General features: G+C 52.9%; 1 protein-coding gene across 1 annotated transcript in view; it reads right to left on the minus strand.

Moving 5' to 3' along the window:
• Window positions 1-23715, minus strand: part of CDH23 (cadherin related 23) — a 427857-nt gene that overhangs the window by 163437 nt on the left and 240705 nt on the right. Inside the window, exons 12-14 of the mRNA XM_030941290.1 lie at window positions 8690-8695; window positions 6579-6728; window positions 5943-6101 (exon numbers count right to left, since the gene is read on the minus strand). Coding sequence (XP_030797150.1) covers window positions 5943-6101; window positions 6579-6728; window positions 8690-8695 — 315 coding nt within the window. The remainder of the gene's footprint in view (window positions 1-5942; window positions 6102-6578; window positions 6729-8689; window positions 8696-23715) is intronic.

Raw genomic sequence — 23715 nt, forward strand, 5'->3', positions numbered from 1 at the left:
AGCACACTTCACCTCTTCCACTGCCCAGAGGACATGGAGCTAACAAATACAGGGACATGTGCCCCATGCTGCAGGAGGCCAGGCTGGCTCCTCGCACATCCTAGGTACAACCTCTGCCAGCTCTTTCCCAAACACCTGCCACCGTCACAAGGATGGAACAGGCAAAGGGGTGTGGACAGTTGGATATAGGCCTTTCCCACTATCAGAACAGCATCCCAACGGGCACACTGCGGGGAGTATCAATCTGGGAAGAAGAGAAATAGCCAAGCCTCTTGTGCTTCAAAGGAGCAGGACCCTACTTCCCTGCACATCACACACGCCGCTCACTGCACTCCAGCCACAGGGCCTTTGCACATGCTGTTCTCGCCTCCAGGGTTTTTTTGTTTTGTTTTTGAGATAGGGTCTCACTCTTGTCCAGGCTGGAGTGCAGTGGATCATGGCTCACTGGAGTACAGTGGATCACGGCTCATTGAAGTCTCAACCTCCTGGGCTCAGGTGATCCTCTCAACTCAGCCTCCACAGTAGCTGGAACTAAAGGTGTATGCCACCCTACCTGGCTCATTTTTTTTTCTTTTTGTGCAGAGTTGGGGTTTTGCCATGTTGCCCAGGCTGGTCTTGAACTCCTAGGCACAAGTGATCCACTTGCCTTGGTCTCCCAAAGTGTTGGGATTCCAGGCATGAGCCACTGCTCCCAGCCTCTTTTCTCCAATGTTATTCCCTATCTGCCTTCACCAGTTAATGCTTACTCAAATGCCACTTCCTTAGGGAAGCCTTCCTGGACCCCAGGCTAGGTCAGGTACCCTGTTAGAGGTTCTCGTAGCTCCCTGATCTCTCCATCACAGCAAGTAATACTCAATGTAAAGATTCATTTCGTACTTAGTTCAGCTTTCCTGGAAGACTGTAAACTTTATTATATTTGTTTATTTATTTATTTATTTATTTATTTATTTTTGAGACAGAGTCTTGCTCTGTCGCCCAGGCTGGAGTGCAGTGGTGTGATCTCAGCTCACTGCAAGCTCCGCCTCCCAGGTTCACGCCATTCTCCTGCCTCAGCCTCCTGAGTAGTTGGGACTACAGGCGCCAGCCACCACACCAGGCTAATTTTTTTTTTTTTTTTTTTTGTATTTTTAGTAGAGACAGGGTTTCACCATGTTAGCCAGGATGGTCTCGATCTCCTGACCTCGTGATCTGCCTGCCTTGGCCTCCCAAAGTGCAGGGATTACAGGTATGAGCCACCGCACCTGGCCAACTGTGAACTTTATAAGACTCACATCACCATGTGTCCTCAGGGCCATGTGCCTAGCACATAGCAGGTATTCAACAAACATTTATTGAATGAATGAATGAATAAATGATTAGATTACTCTTGTACCTCTTGTACTGCCCAGTAGTAGCACTCACAAACCCTGCCAGGCCCCAGACACTGGCCAGGCTGCAGGGCTGCCCCAAGCCTAGCAGCGTCCCAGGGTAAGACACTCCCTGGCCTTCTCATCTGACTTCTATTGCCAGGTCAGGAGGCAGGACTAGAAGGCGTGAATCACAGAGCAGCCTGCGATATGAGAGAGAACAAACCACACAACCTAGAGGATGGGGAGCCACCAGCATCATCCATGCATCAGCACAGGCACATACATGTACACACACATGTACACGTGTGCATACAGTGTGCACACATACCCAAATGCATGTAGTTGTAACATGCATGTGCACAGGCAAACAAGCACACACACGTGTATATTACATACACATACCCCCGAGTATACACAGCTGCAAACACATGTACATGCACAGGCACGAATAAACATGCCTGCCTACACACACCCCCATACACATCCCACAAGCATACCTCACATGCCTGCCCACATATTCACATATGCATCCCGCACATCCTTCCTCTGTGTGATCACCCTTCAGAGCACATTCATCCTGAACCCTCCCTCCTTCCAGAGAGCCTTTCCTAACGGAGACAGCTCTGGGCTGCCTTGGTATTCCTGCTTCCCTGAGCAAAGTGCTCGAGTATCTCTGAAGCGGTTTCTCCATCAATGAAAACACTCACACAGCTCTGTCCCCGGAGCAGCTTAGGGCTCAGAGATGTGAAAATTCACCTGGTGGTGCCACAGGCCCTAAAAGTCTGGAGTGTCACCTAAGAACACACTGCCTGGAGCGACCCTGGGACCTGTCCCCGCGGGTACCACAGACAGCACTTTCCAGCTCCTCTCTTTTTTTTTTTTTTTGAGACGGAGTCTGGCTCTGTCGCCCAGGCTGGAGTGCAGTGGCCGGATCTTGCTCTGCAAGCTCCGCCTCCCGGGTTTACGCCATTCTCCTGCCTCAGCCTCCCAAGTAACTGGGACTACAGGCGCCTGCCACATCGCCTGGCTAGTTTTTTTGTATTTTTTTAGTAGAGACGGGGTTTTACCATGTTAGCCAGGATGGTCTCGATCTCCTGACCTTGTGATCCAGCTCCTCTCTTTACCCTCAGCTCTGAAGGCTGCTGAAAGGACTAGGCTCAGTGGTCCCACATAGAACCTTCTGGATGGGCGGCCTCGTGGTTAAGAGCTTGTGGCTTGGGAAATGGAGTCGCTGTGTGAATCCAGTTTAGTCACTTACTAGCCCTGCGGCCCTGAGCAAGTTACTTAACTCCCCGTGCCTCATCTGTTTCCTCATCTGTAAAGTGAGAATAATAGCACCTACTTAACAGGTTAGAGATACAGATGGCCCTTGAATAGCACATGTTTCAACCGTGTGGGTTCATTTACATGCAATATTTTTTTCAACCAAATTCGGATGGCAAATACAGTATTCCAGATATGCAAAACCCCTATATACATACAGAAGGTGGGCTTTTTGTATGTGTGGGTTCTGCCAGCACAGACTGTGTGCATGGGGGTGTCCCCACTCTTTTCCTGCCACCAGTGGAAGCTCATTTTGCTGTAACTGGGGGCCGTAAGGTCCAGGGAGCTGGGAGGTGAGAAAGTCTGGCCCTTCCACCCCTGCCAGGACACCTGGGCTGGTGGTGACAGCCCTTCCTATGCCAGCTTCCTCAAGTCATGTTAAATGACCACCTTCCCCCAGGACAGGTGACTAGCCACTGAAGCAGGGCCACACCAGGATGGGGGCTGGGTACGCTCTGCTCCTGCCTTCAGTGCAAATTAAAACATTTCCTTTTCTTCATAATTTTTTTCCTGACACAACTGCCCATGAAACATTTTAATAACATCCCAGAAAAGGTCAGGGGGAAGGAATTTCACAGTGCCTGAGCAGGCAGCCATAACTTCAGCCCCTCTTATGGCAGATGAGTGGAGAGATTGGGCTGACTCGGGTCTGAGCAGAGAGCTGCCGGGTGAGGGAGGCCAAGAGCAGGGCAGGGCGGTGTGGAGAGTGTGGCCAGGAAACACCTCGGGGAGACTGGGAGAGGAAGGGGGTTGGGTGGGTCACCCAGGATGTTTTTATATCCCCTTTACAGGAACAGAATTCCAGTTTAGTTACTACTAGCTCTGGGGCCCATTTTGCAGATGAGAAAGTGAAGGCACTAAGAGTGGCATGGATAGGCCAGCACGTGGGATCCCCACTGTCCCCCTGCAGGGCCTGAACTCCTTTAGGCACACAGTCCTGCTGTGACAGCTGTTACCTGATGAAATGGGCCCTCACCCTTCATGGTTTCATAAACCCTGGGGCTGGGAGCTTGAGAAGGTGGTGGGTGAGGCTTGGATGAAGGAAGCCAGGAACCCAGGGAGGCTGGCCGGATCTGCTGGTTCCGAGCGACTCACAGCGGAGGCTGAGCTCAGGCCCAGCAGCTGACCCAGTTCTGGAGAAAAACCTGGCATGAGGGGCTCGGCTCACATTCACCAGAGCCTGCTCCCCAGCGCCAGCCCCAAACTGGACTAGGCCTTACACAGCTGTCCTTGGCACCACCGATCAAGGGATGCCTCTTCTCACATTTCATATCTCCTCCCTGCTCCATAGGTTTTCCCCATCCCTTTCCAAGGACCATGGGAACTTGGGACTACAAAGTGAGGAAACTCTGTCCCAAGCAAGAACGCCAGGGAGGAATCCCCTGACACCCACTGAGCCTGGATCTGACACTAGAATTCTTTGCTGCATGGTTCCAGAGCTGCAGGGCACAGAGCCTCCCCTCCACTCCCTGAGGCCTCCAAGGCACAGGCTGTTGGCTGCCCTTTACCCAGTCCTTCGAAGGTGGGTGGTAGGTAAAGACACACACTTTGGGTCCAGAAGGCCAGAGCCTCTGGCACTTGCTCTCTGGCTGGGCACTGAGAGGCTGGAGGAGGGTCCAGGGGGCCTCAAGCACCTGGTGATTTATTGCAGGGAGCACCTTCATGAAAGCTGGAGGAATCATGAGCTAGAGATGCAGGGGTTGGAGGAAACAGCTGCCGCAGAATTATTGTTTTTGTCTGACAGCCTGACTAGCTAAACATCTGTTTGAAATATTAATAACTGTCAGATGGGAAGGGCCTGGGGGCTCAGTGCAGTTTCATACCATCTGTCTGTAGAGTAAACACACTTCAGAGCGGGGTCTTGGTATCACAGGCAGTGTCTCTGCTTGGAGTGGGGAAGGAGCAAGAAATGGAAGCAAGGACTCTGGGGGCCCCAGGTGTGCAGGGAGGAGAAAGCAGTGAGTTAAACTCCATGACATTTATTGAGCACCGACTATGGGCAAGACTCTGAGCTTGTGTGGCACACATCTACCACTTGGATCTGCTTAGCATTCAATCCCTTGTCTAGAACAGAAGCCCCACCCCGATTCTCAGCCAGTGTGTTTCGGGCGGGACTGACCCCAACCCCTGGGTCCACTAGGGGGAGTGTGATCCCTCCCCAGCATACCAGAATCACGATTGGTTCCAGGATGGCCCAACCAACTCGGCCGATGGGAATCTGCTGGAATTACTGCAAAAGAATTGTTCCCACTAGGGTTGATAAATTGGTAAGAAGTCAGCCTAGAGGTGCTGGTGCCCTTCTTTGCCAATACAAAAAAGCAGAACCCGGTGTTGAAGACCGAGCCCTGCTCAACTGAGTGCCTGGATGCAGCCATGCCTGAAATCACTTGCACTTTTTATTTTATTTTTAATTTTTTTTTTTTTGAGACAGAGTCTTGTTATGTCGCCCAGGTTGGAGTGCAGTGACACAATCTCGGCTCACTGCAACCTCCACCTCCTGGGTTCAAGCCATTCTCCTGCCTCAGCCTCCCCAGTAGCTGGGACTACAGGCATGTGCCACCACACCTGGCTAATTTTTGTATTTTTAGTAGAGACGGGGTTTTGCTGTGTTGGCCAGGCTGGTCTCAAACTCCTGACCTCAAGTGATCTGCCCACCTCGGCTTCCCAATGTGCTGGGATTACAGGTGTGAGCCACGGCGCCTGACCTGAAATCACTTGTACTTTTGAGTTATGTGAGCCGATCCTTTTTTGCTTGAACTACTTAAGGGTTTCTGTCCCTTGCAAACAAGAGTACTGACAGATACAGATGACACTGGGAGGGCCCCCTGTCAAAGGACAAGTCCAGCCATGGGCAGCTGGGGATGCCCAGGCATCCCCCAGGAGCCCGTTCCTCTCTGGCGCCTATGCTCACATGGAGAGGGTCGCCCTTCTCAGAGATGACCGGCACCTTCCCGCCCACTGGAGGGGGCTTCCAGGGCTCCTGGCCCACCCTCACTGAGTCTCTCTCGGGGAAAGATAGAAAATCAGTGTACTCAGTCCAGTCTCGTCACCCCCCCAGGTTGGCTCGTTTTCCATATCGCAGCTTAGACCAAGGGAGCCCCACCCTGAAGCATCCAGAAATTTTATTTAATACACCAACAAACACAGCTCAGGGATTTGGGGGCGCCTCCTTCCCTGATTGCCCAGGTCCCTTGGACAAAATCCCTCTGGATGCATTACCACAGTCGGCCCCGGAGACCTCAGTAGCCCTGTGGGAGAGCGGGGACTCACCAAGACTGTCAGCACAGAGGTCCCCACGGTGACGTTCTCGTACAGGCTGATGTTGTACAGTGGCTGGCTGAAGATGGGCCGGTTGTCATTTTCATTGATGAGAGTGATCTTCACCTTGGCATAGCCCACATGGTCAGGCACACTCTCATTGGCAAAGAGCTGGGTGTGCAGAACAGGGGCTCAGGTAAGCTCCCACATGTCCCCTCCCAGAGTCCTTGTCCCTATAAGTCCTATCCATGCCTTTGCCGGCCCCAGCCCAGAGCACCTGTTAGAGTCTCTGCCCATCCCAGCTGTGTGCTACTGCGAGCCCATCTGTCATTGCTCTAGGGATGGCCGCTGATTCTGCTAGGGCAGGAGGAGCTAGCAGGGGCTGATCTGGCAGGATATGGGCTGCAGAAGCTCCTGATGGGAGTCTGGTAAAATTCCACTTAATTCCTGGACATATCCTTGTCCTTCTTGGAAAAGGGAGGCTCAGCCCGGCCCCTGCCATCTCTTGGAGGGCTTGTCTGAGTCAGATCCACAAGGGAAGATGGGCTGCAGTGGAAGGTGGGATCTAAGGCAATCTTCTAACCTACGCTTGCCTCCCCTGAAATCCACCCCTACCCCACTCCAAAATGCCAGTGAGTGTGGCCTTACATCAAAGTCATAGCGGTCCACGGTCTCGTAGTCCAGTGGGATGGCCACCCGAATACGAATGTCCGCCTTCCCTTGGACGGAAGTCGGGGAGATGATGAAGTGGTGGGAGTTGTTCCCCACCAGATACACCTCAAACATGCTGTTCAGGCCCTGTGTCAAGAGTGCAGAAGAAGCCAGTCAGGAAGGGCACAGTGGCCAAAGCCCAGACCCAGATGGAGAAGCAGAGGCCCCTGGAGAGTGAGCTGCTGTCGTTGGGGTGGTGGATGAGGTGCTGGGACAGAGCAGGGCTTTCCCAGTGCAGCTCCAAGACTCCATGACCTGCCCATGTCTAGGCCCTCTGGAAGCCTCCTCTGGTTCTCTTTGCCTTCCTTGCGCTGTCGGATGCCCACAGTGTCCCCTCCAGGTGGTTTGGTTCACTTTCCATCTCCTGCTCCCTTTCTCTGCCCCAGTGACCCCAGCTGCGGAGGGAACGGCCAGCTGCAAGACCCAGCAGCAAGAAAGAAGAAGGAGGAGGAGAGAGGATGCGAGGGGAGTGGAGGGAAGAGAAGCAGTTAAGCAGCCACAACAGACTAGGGCAGGAGGGGACACAAGGGACGCAGATGCTGTTCTTCCCCTCCTCCTCTGGAACGTGTCCATCAGGGAGAACACTGGTTTGCTGACATGTGAAATGGGAATAACCCAGAGACTGAGTGGCAACGTGAACTGCCAGGGACCCCACACTGTGGCCAGTTGCAGCGGGGCCCTGGATCCCAGGCTGAGCACAGGGTGGCTCCCCTATCACATGTTCTCCTGTGTCCTGGAGGTCCAAGCCCATCGTTTCAGGGAGGTGGGTGCCTCACTCAAGTTCAGGTGTTTCTGATTATTCTAACCAGGGCTGTGGCTCACAGAGCCCCTCAGATGCCACCTGACTCTCCTCACTTAAAGCATGTGACGTGACTGAAGTCTCCAGGTCAGCAGGAGGCCACGTGGCTGAAGGTGGGAGATTCAGCTTACTGACTCCCCTGAGGTCTGGCCTGCTCAGAAAGTGATTCTACTTCCTTTTCCTGCCTGCACTGGGGCAAGGGGATCACCTGCACCCCCAAACTCCACTGGGCAGGTAGCCTGTGATGTGTAAGAGCCTCCTCCTGACCCCTCTTGTAGGTACCTAGTAGGTCACTGACCTTGGCTGTCAGTCCAGAGGCAGAAGCTCTGGCTTATGGTGCATAGCCCACCCCTAGCCCAGTGGCCAACTCAGCACCTCTGCACATGGGCCCTTTTCTCCTGAACCAGTGGCTGGCAAGGGAAACCTACCCTCACTTCTTGGTTGCTTAGGGGATGTTGTGAGACTCCTCTCGGAAACCTGTTCCTGGTGAGAGGGGGCTGCCAGGTCACCCTGGCCCCAAAGACTCTCCATGGTCCAAGGGGATATTCCCTGAAAGGCTGGTTCCCATCCCGCTCAGGGCAGAGGGGGAATGATCAGGAAATGATACCCCCAGTGAAGCCTGAGAGTTCCCAAGATTCATGGGCCCCCGGGGCTGCCCCCGAGATGCTCAAATGCACTTGTGGAGTGAATGCATGCTAATGTTTACTCATCAGTCTCTTGGGTTTTTCCCATTTTAGCAAACTGGCAAATGCCCTTGCTGCATTTAGACTTTTCTCAGAGGCTAGAGACAGGCCTGTGTCCTGTTCCTGGCACAGAGGTTTGGATGGAGAGGTGGAAGCTGAGCTCCCTGAACCCTCTCTTGCCAATTCTGGGGTCCAGGCAAGCCGCCGGGCTCCAGGGCCTCAGCCCAAAGCAGCTCCCCAGGGGATGTGGGGGCAAGGCTCCTCTGGGCCTGTCGAGCTGTGGAGGTTGCAGTGCTCCCTGTTGTGGAATGCGTCCCGTCAGATGGAAGGGACCAATTAAATGCCTGAAGGGGCACTAATAACTGAAGCCAGCAGGGTGTGACAGCTTTGAACAGGTGACACCAACTCCTCTCCTTCCCCTGAACCTTTGATCCCTCAACCACAAGAGCTGGGGGCCTGAGAGGGTGGGGGAGGGAGGAGCTGTGCCCTTTTCAAAGCCCCCTCCCCACTGTGCCCACCATGAGCCCTCCCCAAGCCCAACCCCTGCCCTTCCGAGGCTCACTTACCAAATTCTGTCAGTGGGAGTCGGTCAGTCAAAGGATATGGAGACAGACAGAGGGAGCCGGAGAGGTATGGAGAGTAGGAAGAAACCAGAGAGAAAAGGCGGTGAGACCCTGGGTCATGGGAGGGGAGAGACCCCAGGACCACACCCTAGAGAAGCAACTGTCCCCAGCCTCTGATGGGCTATAGCTTCTGGGGTCTGGAGGAGGCGTATTGTGTGAGTGTGCACACACGTGTGCTGGGGAGTAGAGAAGAGGGACAAGCGTGGGACCCAGAAGGAAGAGGCTCAAGAGCATGAAGGGCGATGATGTGAGAGGAGGGGGCAAGGGCTCCTGTCTCCCTGATCTCTGCCCACTCTCATCCAGAAGACCTCAGTGTAGCCTGGGATGGGAGGGGCTATCCCTATATCCTACATCCCCGGAGCCTGGATAAAATCCCTGCAGGAAACAGCCCCAAACGCCGCCATGTTTTTATTTTCCTAACATAAAAAATGTCAGAGACATGATGAGCAGAGACATGGCAAATTTTCCAGATGTTAAAAGTGTGAGGGGCACACATGCCTCTCCCACTGCCCCTGAGCCCAGGTACCGACAAACTTCCCAGGGCAGCCACCACACCCCATTCCTGGGTCTCTTTCCCCAGGAAATCCATGCCTATATGAGCATTATGGGTACATGCCACCCTGCTGTGACACTAACAGCATGCTATGCACATTGCTCTGTGTTCAATATTTTCACTTAGAACTACATCTTGGTGATTGGTCCATAACTGTGCATATAGATGATGATGCGAATGAGGATGCTAATAACATAGCACCTACTCTTGGTCAGGCACTAAACACTTCGTAAGTACCAAGTATTTGCTTTGTTTTCCTTAATGGCTGCAGAGCACTTGCATCACTGGGTTACAGTTCCCTCTGTGATTATTCTGGAATGTCGGCAGCCCCTTGAGGCTGTAGACCATGCCTCAGGCGGTGAAGATTCCCCAGCAGACCATGACACACAGTGGGTGCTCAGGAAGTGACTGGGCTCCAGCAGCTCTTCCTTGTGTGTTACTGCTGCTCCTCCCATGGGCCCCTCCAGTGGAACTGAGCTCAGAGAGGTTGACTGAGCAGCCCACGGTTGCATAGGGAGCTGGTGGCAGAGTGGGGGATAAGAAGCTGGGCCCAGGTCGGGTGTGGTGGCCCACGCCTGTAATCCCAGCATGTTGGGAAGCGGAGGTGGGTGGATGACTTGAGGTCAGGAGTTCAAGACCAGCCTGGCCAACATGGTGAAACCCCATCTCTACAAAAATACAAAAAATTAGCCGGGCATGGTGGCACACGCCTGTAATCCCAGTTACTCGGGAGGCTGAGACAGGAGAATTGCTTGAACCCAGGAGGCGGAGGTTGGAGTGAGCTGAGATCATGCCACTGCACTCCAGCCTGGGTGACAGAGTGAGACTTCATCTCAAAAAAAAAAAAAAAAAAAAAGAAAAGAAAAAAGAAAAGAAAAAAGAAAAAGAGAAAAAGAGGCCAGGCCAGCGGACTGTCCCACAACCCCATCCTGCTGCCCCAGCCAAGGAAGTAGAGCTCAGGTCTGAGGCGGGCATTCCCCAGTGGCAGCTGAGTCTACAGTGTGAAATGTACTGGCCATGCAGTCAGCAATGTTAGTTACCAGAGCAAACTGAGATGTACCATCTGAGCACTCCAGGGCCCAGTCTAAGGGGAGGACAAGCAGGGGAGGTTGCCCCAAGAAGGGGAGTTCTGAGCTGTTGTTAGGAACGAAGGAAGGTATTATTATTACTATTATTATTTAGATGGAATCTTGCTCTATTGCCCAGGCCAGAGTGCAGTGGTGCGATCTCGATTCACTGCAACCTCCAATTCCTAGGTTCAAGCGATTCTCACACCTCAACCTCCTGAGTAGCTGAGACTACAGGTGCATGCCACAATGCCCGGTTAATTGTGTGTGTGTGTGTGTGTGTGTGTGTGTGTGTGTGTAGATATATATATATGTGTATGTATATTTTGTTTTTTTTGGTAGAGACGGGGTTTCACCTGTTGGCCAGGCTGGTCTCAAACTCCTGACCTCAAATGATCCGCCCGCCTTGGCCTCCCAAAGTGCTGGGATTACAGGCATGAGGCACTGTGTCTGGTGGGAAGATATTTTTGGACTCTTTTGGACTGGCAGAAAAGGGATTCCGGGTGGAGGAAGTAGCTTTAAACACAGAGTTCTTGATCTTTACAAGTCTCAGAATCACCTGCAGATTGCTCCCCCATTCTCCTCCCTCCCCCAGGAATTCCTGATTCTGTAGGCCTGGGTTGGGGCCTGTGACTTTGCATTTCTAACCAGGTTCCAGGAGATGCTGATGCTGATCTGAAGCCACCCTTTGAGGAGCACTGTCCTAAGTAAAGGCACGGAGTGTGGAGAAGAATCATCAGTGACTTATTATTTGTAGAGAGTCTATGTCAAGAAGCTTGGAGTCCCAGGCAGATGCCCACCTGATGATGGCATGATTTCCATGAGCAAGAAGGAGCCACTCTAAGCTCTGCAGCAGGTGAGAGGGAGGTGACCTTGCAGCCACGTGCAGGTCATACTGATGCTGCCCTCCTCACCCTAGATGCACATCAGAATCACCAGTGGAGTTCTAAAAAGAAATGCAGATGCCCAGAGCCAGTGTGTCATCATCTCTGGGGGCTGGGAAAAGCTACATTTTTCCGACGCTCCCCAGGGAACTACATTGCACAGCCAGGGTTGGGAAGACATCACTGGGCAGGGAGAGTAGCTCTGAGGCACCTATAGGAGTTGAGAAAGAGGTGAGCAGTTGGAGAGGCATAGAGGGGTAGTTCTCCACCGGCCACATATCAAAATTACCTGGGGAGCTTTAAAATACCCCCTGCCTATGCTGCACCCTAGACCATGGAGACCAGATTGGGGGAGGGGTGGAAGCACAGGCCTCTGCATTCTGTAAAGCTCTCCAATTATTCATTCCAAAAGTGTATCCAAGGATGAGAACTACAAGGGTAAAACAGTGGTTCTCCAAGTGTGGTCCTGGGACCACAGCATCAGCATCACCTGGAGCTTGTTAGAAATGCTAAATTGGGGGCCATGGCCAGATCTTCTAAGTCAGAAACTCTGGGGATCGGGCCCAGCACCGTTTTCTTTTATTTTCTTTTGTTTCTTTTCTTTTCTCCTTCCTTCCTTCCTTCCTTCCTTCCTTCCTTCCTTCCTTCCTTCCTTCCTTCCTTCCTTCCTTCCTTCCCTCTCTCTCTTTCTTTTTTTTTTTCAGACTGAGCTTGCTCGGTTGCCCAGGCTGCAGTGCAGTGGTGTGATCTTGGTTCACTGCAACCTCTGTCTCCTGGGTCCCAGTCAAGCAATTCTCCTGCCTCAGTCTCCTGAGTAGCTGGGATTACAGGCGTGTGCCACCACGCCTGGGTGATTTTTGTATTTTTAGTAGAGACAGGGTTTCACCATGTTGGTCAGGCTGGTGTCGAATTCCTGACCTCGTGATCCGCCCGCCTCAGCCTCCCAAAGTGCTGGGATTACAGGCAGGAGCCACCGCACCCAGACCTGGCCCAGCACTGTTTTAACAAGCCCATCAGGCATTCTGATGCTCACTAATGTCTGAGAACCACTGTGATAGAGTGATGCTGGGAAGAAGCAAGACCGAACTGAAGAGAACTGGCCTGTAAGGTATGGTGGATGAGCAGAGAAGGCTTAGGAAGAACCATGTGTCGGCTGAGGCGGCACCAATCGTGTGCAGGCTGAGGTCAACAGTGAGGGACTGAAAAGATGGTGTGAGCTCAGTGATGTCTGAGCTTAAAGATGCCTGGAAGATGGTGTGAGCTCAGTGTAGCTTCTGGTTAACTACCTGGTGAGGCAGGAGCACCCAGAGGGGAAAAGCCCTCAGGACAACTTCCTGACCCCTTTAGGAGAATTCTTGGGGTCTCAATGAATGAGACTTGCTCCCTTCTCTTTGATCTGCTGCCAGGGGCTGGAAAATCTCACTCAGGCCAGACACTGCAGTGGTCAGGACACATGTCCTGAGACCCTCAGGATCACCTACTGACCAAGTCCTCTAAAATGCTCAACCTGTTCCTTCCAGAACTTTACCAGCTGGCCAATTCCTGCTTGGTCTGGATTTGTGACTGTCAGCCCTCAGGATGGGTGTGTGTGTGAGAGAGAGATTCCAGTTTGCTAAGTTGATGCAAAACCCCTACTGATTGCAGTCCTGTGCTTCTGAGCCGTTTACGATAACAGCTTCCATTTGCAAAGCCCAACTACCATATAGGCGTCACACACCTTAACCAGAATGCACACGATGGCTCATAGACAGCGTCAGTCCTCCTTTTCTTGGAGAAAGAAACTGGGGCCAGAGAAGGTAAGTGTTCAAGCCTCACAGCAGCCAAGGAAGGCTTGGAACTCAAGTTTGCCCCCACCCCCCTCGCAGTCAGAGCTCTTAACCACCCAGCTCTCCTGACCCTCCCACTACAGAACACTGCTCCAAGTGCGATGCCAGGAGCTGGCATAGTGAACCCCTCCCTGTGCCACACGTGGCAGAAGGAGGCCCACAAGCACCTCAGCTCAGGTCAGGGCACGAAGCCCAGACTAGTGGAGGGCATACCCACCTCCCTGCTCCTGCTAGGCCTTCTCCATGCCCTTGTCCCACAGGGGCTAGGGTACTGCCTTCATGGGGTGGAGGTGTGGAGGAGGCTGGAGAGGCTCTTGGAGCTGCAAAGGGGCGATTTTGTTGGAAGGGAGATAAAGAGAAACATCAAAAGGAGCCCTAGTGTGTGTGGAGAGGAGCCCGTGGATTAAATTATCCTCCAGCTGAGAGAGGTGATGAGAAGGCTGATAGTGCCCACCGCGGGTCCGGGAGCTGAGCCACCACAGGCTGGGGAGCTGGCAGCTGCCCGCGGGGAGGCCGAGGCAACAGCTTAGCTTTATTTATTTCTTGGGAGGGGAAGGACACATGAAATCTCTCCTGGCTCCCTGCCGGTTCCTCTCCCTGTGGCTCCTGCACTTTGCTCCTGGGGCTGCAGCCTTCCTACCCCCACGAGGGCAGCACCTTATCAGCGGCTGCCAGGAGTGCTGCCCCACCACTTCCCTAGACCTTGCCCTCCCTGCCTCCCACTCTTGGAGGTGGGGGATAGCTTCGAGAAGGGTCAGAGGAGCCACTGCTCCCTCCTGGTCTCTCTACGGCTCCCAGAGCCGGCCGACCTGAGTCTGTCGCAGGGGACCCGGCTCCGTGTGCTGAGCCAGCGTGGTTGTCCAGCTGTTTGTTGAGTTTACATGTTGCGCCCTCAACAGACATCAGCTCGTTAAATACTCCCCTGGGAGGGAGGGTCAGGGATGATATTTCCGCTACTTAACCACCAGCATGCAGGCCTTTCCGTGGCACGGAGGGGCGGATTTCAGGCTGGCTCCTGCCGTCGGGCTGGGTGGCCTGACTTCTGAGCATGGCTTCCCTTGGCCATCACCTGAGGGCTCGCAGCACTGGCACATCCCTCTGCAGGTGGCCTGGGCCCCCAAAGAGAGGAAGGCCTGAGCTGGCCTCCAGGCTCCCTCCTGCACATGAGGCCTGCAGATGCCTCCTTTGTCTCTCTGGCTCTTGCCTGGCCCTCCCCATCCTGAGGCACTGCCCTGCCATTGCTCACACCAGCTTGCCTCTCCAGGATGTTTGTCTCTCTCTGCCACGAGTCAGGGTGGCCCCTGGGTTAGTGACCCAGTGGCACGATGCAGTGTTAAGAGAGCACAGTTCAATGTTGAGGAACAGGCTGGGTCACTTCCTAGCTGTGTGACTTTAGACAACTCACTTCCTCTCCTGAAGCCTCAATGTCCTCATCTGTGAAGTGGGGAGGGTAAGCACACCTCACGGAATTGATGAAAACAGTATTGTTTCTCTGCTCCCCCATGTTTTACAAGCATGTGAATTGTGTTTTCCTGCCTAAGTCAGGAAATTCCCTATGGCAGGGACCTTGTATATTCTTTACTTTGTACCTCAAATGCTAGGGGACAGTCACCCAACCCCATAAACTACAATGTGCCCTTGGAGGAGACCTTAATTCCTTTTCACGGAAGAGGAAGGACCAGGGTCATGTGAAGGCAGGGTGGACTCAGGAGCCACAGCAAGGACCAAGGCCACCTTTATGTTTGGGATTGGGGGTTAGGGGGATGCTGGGGCAAGATAAAGGGCCAGGGCCCTCACGAGGCAACCAGGGAGTTCTGGGTGGTGGGCTGGTGTGACACCCTCAGCCTAAGCTGGATTGGGGTTGGGAATCTGGAGTGCGGAGTGGGGCCTCCAGAATCAGTGCCGCCCTCACTGAAACCAACCCTGTCCTGAACTCAGGTCTGCCAGGGAAGAGCCCCATGACCTGAGCTTCCAGGGTGTACAACCTCGGAAGCCACAACATCTGGAGTTGAGCCTAGGCTCAGGCACTGCCTTTTACAGCTGTGTGATTTTTGCATACACGATTTTATACGCTTGAGCCTCTATTTCCTCATTTGTAGAATGGGAAGAATGCAGCCTACTTGATAGGGTTACTGTGGGTGAGCTGCCAAATCTTGGTTAAGCATCTGGGATGGAATAAGTGTTCAATAGAGGAGAACTATTATTGTTCTAGGAGTAGTGAGGGTAGGAGAGGAGGCATCCCCGGGAAGGAGCTGATTTCTAGACCATGGCCAGAAATGAGAGGAGGAGGCAGAGAAGGGCAAAGGCTTGGGTGTGTGCAGGGGTGACAGGACCCATCAGTCCCACCCTGGGCGTGGGACTGCAGGTCTCCCTCCTTCCTCGGCTGTACCTTCTGTTGGTCTGATCCATACCATTGAGCAGCAGAAAATAAAAGTCCATAGAATATGTATTCTTTATCCTTCTTTGTTCATCCTTTCACTTAATTCACCCCAATCAGATATGGCAAGGGGACCTCAGCAGGAGGCAGGCCTCTCCTTCCGCCTTCAACTCAAACCCAGCTGCTTCTCCCTCCAACCCCTACACTAAGGGGGATGCCAAGTCTCTCTGCCCACTGAGATGCCAGGATACAGAGGGCAGTGGAGGGAGCCTGGCAGAGGACACTGTTTCCATTTCTGACTCCACCTCAACCCCCTGCACCCAACAAGCCCATGTCACATGGTGGGTGGCTCCACTGGCTCTGCCCTGCTGCCTCTTTCCCCTCTGCCCTCCAGGCCTGCCCTGCCACCCATGGCTCCAGGCCTCTGTTTCTCCATTGTGGGAGTGGAGCACCTCTTGGGCCTGCATCAAGGTGAAGGATGTTGCCCTCATTTCAGGCTTTCATCCTCCCACCTATGTCCCCTCCCCAAGCTCCTCTGTGGCTTGGCCCTTGAGCACCATGGGCCTCCGATCTCCCACATGGGAAGCTTGGATGGGGTGATTCTCTAAGGCCCATTAATGCCCATTAATGTGGTGATCTTTTTTTCTTTGAGACCGAGTCTCAATCCATCACCCAGGCTGGAGTGCAGTTGATACAAACACTGCTCACCGCAGCCTCAACCTCCTGGGCTCAAGCAACCCTCCCAAGGAGCTGAGACCACATGTGTGCATCACTATGCCCAGTGGATGTTTTTTATTTTTTGTAGAGACGGTGTCTCCCTAAGTTGCCCAGGATGGTCTTGAACTCCTGGGATCAAGCCATCCTCCCGCCTCAGTTTCCCAAAGTGCTGGGATTACAGGTGTGAGCTACTGCACCCGACCCACTGTGCTCTTCCAACTGCTTTCCATGCCTCCAGCCCAAGCTGTCTCTCCTGCTCCCCTGATTCTCTCTCCTCCCCTCTCTCCTTGCCTTCTCTTGTGACTGCTTTGCTTGTTTCTCTCTTTATCTCGCCCTCATTTCTTCTCATCTGCTGGAGATGGAATACTTGTGTCCTCCTCCCGAAAATTCATGTTGAAATACTAACCCCCAAGGAGCACAGGGCCTTTGGGAGGTGATTAGGTCATGAGGGCAGAGTCCTCATGAAAGGGATTAGTGCCCTTATAAAAGGGACCCCAGAGCAACCCTTGCCCCTCCAGCCATATGGGGACACAGTGGGAAGATGGCCATCTGTGAACTAGGAAGCAGGTCCTCACCAGACACCACATCTCCTGGGCCCTTGATCTTGCACTTCCCAGCCTCCAGAACCGAGACAAATAAGTTTGTTGTTTACAAGCCACCCGTCAACGGCGGTTTGTTACAGCAGCCTGTGCAGACTAAGACAGCCTCTCTTCTCTCTCTCCTCTTCCTTTCCTTCTTCTATCCCTCTTCTCCTTTCTCTTTCCTCCCCTTCTTGCCCCTCACCTTCCTCTTTCCAATCTCTCCCTCTCCAACTGCCTCCTTCCCCGTCTTGCCATGCCTCTCTCCCTTTCCCATCCCTCTCAGACAGCCTCCCCTCCCTCCTCTCCGCAAGTTATCTGCTGAATTCCACACACGCCTGCACAGACGGGATCAATCCGAGGCTGCCTTGCCTTCAGCTTATCTCTGCTCCAAATGATTGATTTTCCCTCTTTAAGGGTAATTTGCTGGTGAATTCCATGTATTGCAAAAACCCTTGTGAAATCTAATTCAATCCGATTGGCAGCTGGCACTTTGGGGGAAGAATACCACAGCGCCATCATTTTCACCGCGGATGTGTGTATTATCTGTCTATAGACGAAGGCATGAGGCGGGCAGGTCCTCCTCACCTGCACGTGCAGACTTCCCCCCACTCCCTCTGATCGGCCCTGAAGCCAGCCTCCATTCTCCTGGGAAAAGAATTATAATGTGCTTTGGGTACCTGCATTAAGGCAAATGAGGGGCAGGTGCTTTTGAATTATATTTTCCTAATTTGCAGCCCACTGACCCAGTGCACTATGAGAATCTTATACTTCCAAAGCCTAGCTACACTTTACCACCTGTCTGTACCCACTCCTGTTCCTGGGCACAGACTTTCAATTCCCAGGACCCAGCCAAGCCCATGTCACATGGTTCATAGCTCAGCCTTGCTGTCTCTTTCTCTTCTGCATTCCGGGCCCTGGGCCTCTAGGGACTAGAGCAGTCAGCCCAGAGGGTACTCCCTGAAATAAAGTGGCCTTAGAGGGGCTAGGCAGGAGGGCGAGGCTCCCCTCAATAGTGCCTATGGGTATGGCCAAAGGGCAAGCTTTACATGGAGATCGGGGGACACACGGTCCTTTCCAGTTCTGCAGATGGAGCAGCTGCTGCTGCTACAGCCACCTGGACTGGTAATTCATGTGCAAAGGACAGAGGGAACCACAGAAGATTTATGTGGCCTGAGTTCTTAACTCAAGGACACCATGCTCTACCCCACAGCCTCCCACGATCCCAGGGGAGCCAGGCCATGTCCTCTTCTCTCTCCCTCCAGCATGCGCTCTGTTTGGAAGGCACCTGCCCCACTTGGAAAACTCAGCAGTCCCTTCCTTGTGGCCCTGTCTTGCAACCCTGGGCAAGCCTCCCAGCCCCGGTGGCCATGTTTCCAACTTCAAGGTCTGCCATTCTGATCAGAATCTGCCAATTTGAACCTCACTGCTCTACCTGGCCTCAACCCCTTTCCACACTCCACTGGCAAACTCTGCACCCGAGTTTTGGCTGGGGTTGGGGCAGGAGGCTAAAGCGGGGTGTAAGTGTTCTCAGAGATGCATGAAGAAGAGTCCAAAATGCAGGGGAAAGGGACGTGTGCACCCAGGTCTATCCCAAGCCCAGGACTGTCCTGCCTCTCCTTCTGGGGCCCCTTCTGGGAAGAATCACAGGGCCTGAGGGGCAGGGCTGCAGAGAGGCAGTACTCGCTGGCCTCACCAGCCTCCTGGGTCTCCAGCCCTCTGCTTTCTGGCCAGGCCCTCTAGAGCCCTCCAGGCAGGGAGCAGGGAGGGCCAGGGTGCAGAGCTGGGAACTGGCTCTCCCACTCAGCAGCTGCCTGGCTCTGTCTATTTCCCATGCTAAAATGATTTCCCTCTTCCCACAGAGAAAGAAATGTGTGGCCGGGCAAGAAATCTAAATGCCTTATGGAAATCAGGAGCGGACACTGCCACAGCTGCTAATCACACCGCTTTGTATTCCACCGCCTCTCCTCCAACAGTGAGTCCACCTTTCCTGCATGTCTGGGTGGCAGAGAGGGAGCTGAGAAGAGTGGAGGGGACAGGAGAGGAGGAGAAAGGCCTGGCACTGACCTGCTTTGTGACCTCGTGCAAACTGTTTGCCCTCTCTGGGCTGCCTTTCTACATCAGGGGTCCCACCGTCATAGGAGGCCATGAACTTGGTGTCCTGGAACCCTGGGAGCCAATAAGGAGCAGGTAATTTCATCTCCTTCTCCTTTCTAGTCCTCTTCCAAGGGAGCTGCCCAGGCTTGGGTCCTCTTCCCAGTGAACAAAGACATCACAAATGTCTTCAGGAATAGGTCCTGGGCTGGGACAGGGTGCTGGGCTCCGGGTAGAAGGGTGACCATCCCTGGTGACAGTCCTGCGTGTCACTCAGCTGCCCTCAGGCAGGGCTGCTCAGGCCTGCAAAGGGCCCCTCCTACTTGACACATTCCCTATATTTGGGGCGTGGAGCATGTATGTGTATTGGCTGCATTGTCGCTACGGGTGAATGGACGAAGGGATAAAGGCATGAATGAATGAGTTGCATGTGTTTGCTTATCTGCTGTGGATGTGTGAGTGTGAGAAAAAACATCAGAAGATAGAGACAGACACGGAGAAGGAAGGACGGTGCTAGGGTTTGAATGTCTCCCCACAAAATTCACGTTGAAACTTAATCCTCAATGTGGCAGTATTGAGAGGTGGGGCCTTTAAGAGCTGATTGGATCATGAGGGCTCTGCACCCATGAATGGACTAATCCGTTCATGGATTAGTGGATTAATGAGTTAATGGATGAACGGGTTATCCCGGGAGGGGGGCTCGTGGCGTTATAAGAGGAAGAGAGACCTGAGCGACGCAGAGCATGCTCAGCAATCTCACCGTGCGAGATGCCCTGCACCACCCCACGACTCTGCAGAGTCCGTACCAGCAAGAGGGCCCTCACCAGATGCAGCCCCCTGACCTTGGACTTTTCAGCCTCCATAGCTGCAAGAAATAAATTTGGTTTCTTAAGTTACTCAGTTTCAGTTATTCTGTTATAAGCAACACAAAATGGACTAAGACACGTGGGAAGGCAGGTGAGAGACAGGGAGAGAGGATCAGATTCAAAGACAGACTAACAGAGAGAAAGAGAGGGCATGCAAAGGTGGTGGAGGGTGTTCAGGTGAGGAGCTATACTGAGGTAAAGACGGAACCAGGATGGCCTGGCTGCTGCACAGCAGGGTGATGGCAGATGGTGGTAGCTCCCATCTTTTTATCCATCTAGGCCCTCCCTCAGCCTGCTCTTTTGAGCTTCTGTCACTCCCATTGCTGGAACTCTAAACTGCAGCCTCATCTCAACCCCTGCCTTTCCTACAGACCCAACATCTAAGCAGGCCTGACCCCTTGCCAGGTCCCCACCCCCACCAGTGCTCTCTGTCATTGCCCACTGGTACCACCCCCACTCTCCACGTGTCCAGATTAATCAACCTAAAGCACAGCTCTGAGTATATCACTTATGCTCAAGGACTATCTATGGCTCCCAATTGCCTGCTGAATTAGATTGAATCTCACAGCAGCATTCAAGGCCCCTTAACTGGCCTTTCTAGCTGTAGAGGAGGGTGCGAATTACACACTTGCTGATTTAATGACAGTGGAGAGAAGGATGGGGCTATCTTAGTCTAGAAGCCCACCAGTGCTGCTGCTCATGCTACTGCCTCTCACTTCATTCTTTTTGGGGGATGAGTGTGGGAGGGTATTCCATATTTATAGTTTTTCTTAATTAACATGTTGTAAAGTTGACTTTTTTGGTATATAGTTCCATGAATTTTAACACATGCATAGATTCTTGTTACCTATCCCCTCCAACCAGGACACAGAACAGTCCCACTGCCCCCAACACTTCCTTGTCCCGTCTGTTTACAGGGACCCCTCTCCCACCCCTAGCCACCTCTGACCTGTTCTCTGTTCCTGTAAGTTTGTCTTTTTGAGAATGTCATGGAATTATGCAGCACAGGGCATTAGCGAGTGGCTTCTTTTAGCACAATGCCTTTGAGATTCCTCTGATTCTCAATTCCCTTTAGTGATCTATTTATTTAAGCACAGTCTGTCCCTGTAGGACTATTTAGCATACCTGAGCAATCCGCAGAGCTAGGGAGGGGACCTCTGGCATCCCTCTAAGAAGGTTGGCCACCTGGTGTGCAAGAGGAGGGCTTTGGAGGCAGGAGGGAGAAGGGGGCTAAGTGGATTAAGAGAAAAAGAAAAGTCCTGGTAGGCCTGCTCTGTAAATGCGAGTAGGTTTGGACATTCCCTAATGAGGGCTATCACAACAAGGCATTATGCTAAAAACAGAAATGGACTAAGATACGCTTGCTAATTTGCCACTACTGAAAGACGTTAGGGCTGTCTCCAAGTTTTCTGAGTCCTGCCTCTGTTCCTGCACACTCCACTCCCTCCTTCGCCTCAGTCTTCCTCCTGTCCTCAGTGCTCCCTCTTGCTCCTCCTTCCCTTCCCTTGGGGGTGGCTCTTCAGTCATCCTCATCTCCCCTAAAGTGAAGCATCAGGGTGTCCTAGGGCTGCCCAGCCCCCACCCTCCTCTCTGCTCTATCCACACCCCTTTCCCAAGTGAACCCAGCTAGATCGGTGTATTTATTTATTCATTCATTTGTTTTAGGTAGAGTTGGGGTCTTGCTCTGTTGCCCAGGCTGGAGTGCAGTGGTATGATCACAGTTCACTGCAGCCTTAATCTCCTGGGCTCAAGCAGTCTTGCTGCCTCAGCTCCCCAGCAGCTAGGACTACAAGTGTGCGCCACCATGCCTAGCTAATTTTTATTTGTTTTTGTAGAGATGGGGGTCTCACTATGTTGCCCAGGCTGGTCTCCAACTCCTGGGCTCACATGATCCTCCTGCCTTGGCCTTCCAAAGTGCTGGGGTTACAGGTGTGGGCCACCATGCTGGCCACCGGTGGTTTTAAATACAATCTGGGTGTTGGCAACACTTTCATTCCCACCTCCAGCCTGGATCCACATGGTAGTAGCTGGGGATCTAGAGGCTCCTGAGAGCCAACGGTTGGATTTCTAGAATCTGGGAGAGCCAACGGAGACCACGCCAGTAGCTTGAGATCGGCCATCGAGGAGCATTGACACCACAGAGATTACTAAATGCTATGAGGCAGCCCCTCACCGACACCCAGGCCCCAGAGCTGCTTGCTAGGTATCTACCAGCACAGCCCAAGTGCCTTCTTGGCATCTCCATCTGGATGTCTAACAAGCATGTCAAATGTAACACGCTGAAAGCTAACCTATGGATTCTATCATCCCCTCACTGAATCGACTGCTTTCCCGTATCAGGAAGTAAGAACTTCACTTTTCTAACTGCTCAGGCCAAATACCTTGTGCAGTCACTCTTAACTCCCTCCCTCCCCTTCCCATATTGGCAAATCTCACTGACTCTCCCTTCAAAACAGATCCAGCGGCTGACCACTCCTCAGCCTCCACAGGCCCCGTCTGAACGACCCCTGGCAGTCACTCCTAGGAAAGGCCCCTGCCCCTCAGGGTCTATTCACCTACCCCCACCCCTGGCAGACACAGCACCCTTTTAAAAATTTTTTTAGGTTGAGGCAACGGCTCATGCCAGTAATCCCAGCACTTTGGGCGGCCAAGGCAGGATGGTCTCACGAGGCCAGGGGTTCGAGACCAGCTTAGGCAACGTAGTGAGGTCCCATCTCCACAAAAAGTTTAAAAATTAGCTGGGCACAGTGGCATGTGCCGTAGTCCCAGCTACTGGGGAGGCTGAGGTGGAAGGATCCCTTGAGCCCAGGAGGTCGAGACTGCAGTGAGCTATAATTACACCACTGCATTGCAGCCTGGGTGACAGAGTGATACGCTGTCTCAAAATAAAATTTGTAAAAAATGTTTAAAAAATGGAGATAAAATTCATATAACATAAAAGTCACCATTTTAACCATTTGATAGTATACAATTCAGTATTTTTACTACATTCACTAGGTTGTACAACCACTACTCCCTCTATCTAGTTCCAAAACATTTTCGTCTCCCCCACAAATGAAGCTTTGTTCCCATGAAGCATCCCATTCTCTCCCCCTGCCCTTGGCAACCACTAATCTGCTTCCTGTCTCTGTGGATTTGCCTCTTCTGGACATTTCCCGCACACAAAATCATCCACCGAGTGGCCTTTTGTGTTTCCCAGGGCCATGGCTGCTGTAGCCGGTCAGTGCTTCATTCACTCCTGCGATGGCTGAATAACGGCCGCTGCATGGAGGCATCACATTCAGTTTCTCCATTTGGCAGTGGATGGATGGAAGTTGGGTGTCTTCCACCGCGCGTCCTCCCGAAACTTCACTCCTGTCACATCACTGCCTGCCTGCTCCCCTCAGGCAGCTTCCCATCTCATTCCTGTGAGAGCAAAGCCCTGACCACAGCCCTGGGCCTCTCGGACCTGGTCTCTCAGCCCCTGGGCCTCCTGCTGCAGAGCCACTGCACCTGCCCTTCCCTCTGCCTGAACACTCTTCCGCCAGATATCCACAGAGTCTGTGCCCTCTCACTTCATCCAGGCCTGTCAAGGCTTCCTCTGACCATTCTACCCCTCCCAGGATTCCCTGAATCCCCTTACCCGGCTTTCTTTTTCTCCATGGCTCTTCTCACCACCTGACACCATATGCATCTGTCTGTTTCTCTGATCTTCCATCCTTGGAACCTTAGCTGCCCAAGGGCTGAACTTTGTGTGTTCCTGAAGAATCGATGCTAGAACACATCTGACATCCAGTAGGTGTTCAACAAATATTTGTTGAATGAATGAAGGAATGAGCCGATTCCGCCTCCCACTCAACGTGCACATCCCTCAGGGCATCTCTTCCTTGTTCCTGCCTGAGGCCCGTGGCCGCCTGCTATCTACGTGCTTCGCTAGCCACCGGGCATCTCTTCCCAGGCTCTGTGACCTTCCCTAAAACATTTCCTCCCTGAGCCTCATTTTGCCCATGTGAAAAGAGCAAATATAT

Source organism: Rhinopithecus roxellana, chromosome 11 (genome assembly GCF_007565055.1).
Source record: "Rhinopithecus roxellana isolate Shanxi Qingling chromosome 11, ASM756505v1, whole genome shotgun sequence".
Classification (NCBI taxonomy): domain Eukaryota; kingdom Metazoa; phylum Chordata; class Mammalia; order Primates; family Cercopithecidae; genus Rhinopithecus; species Rhinopithecus roxellana.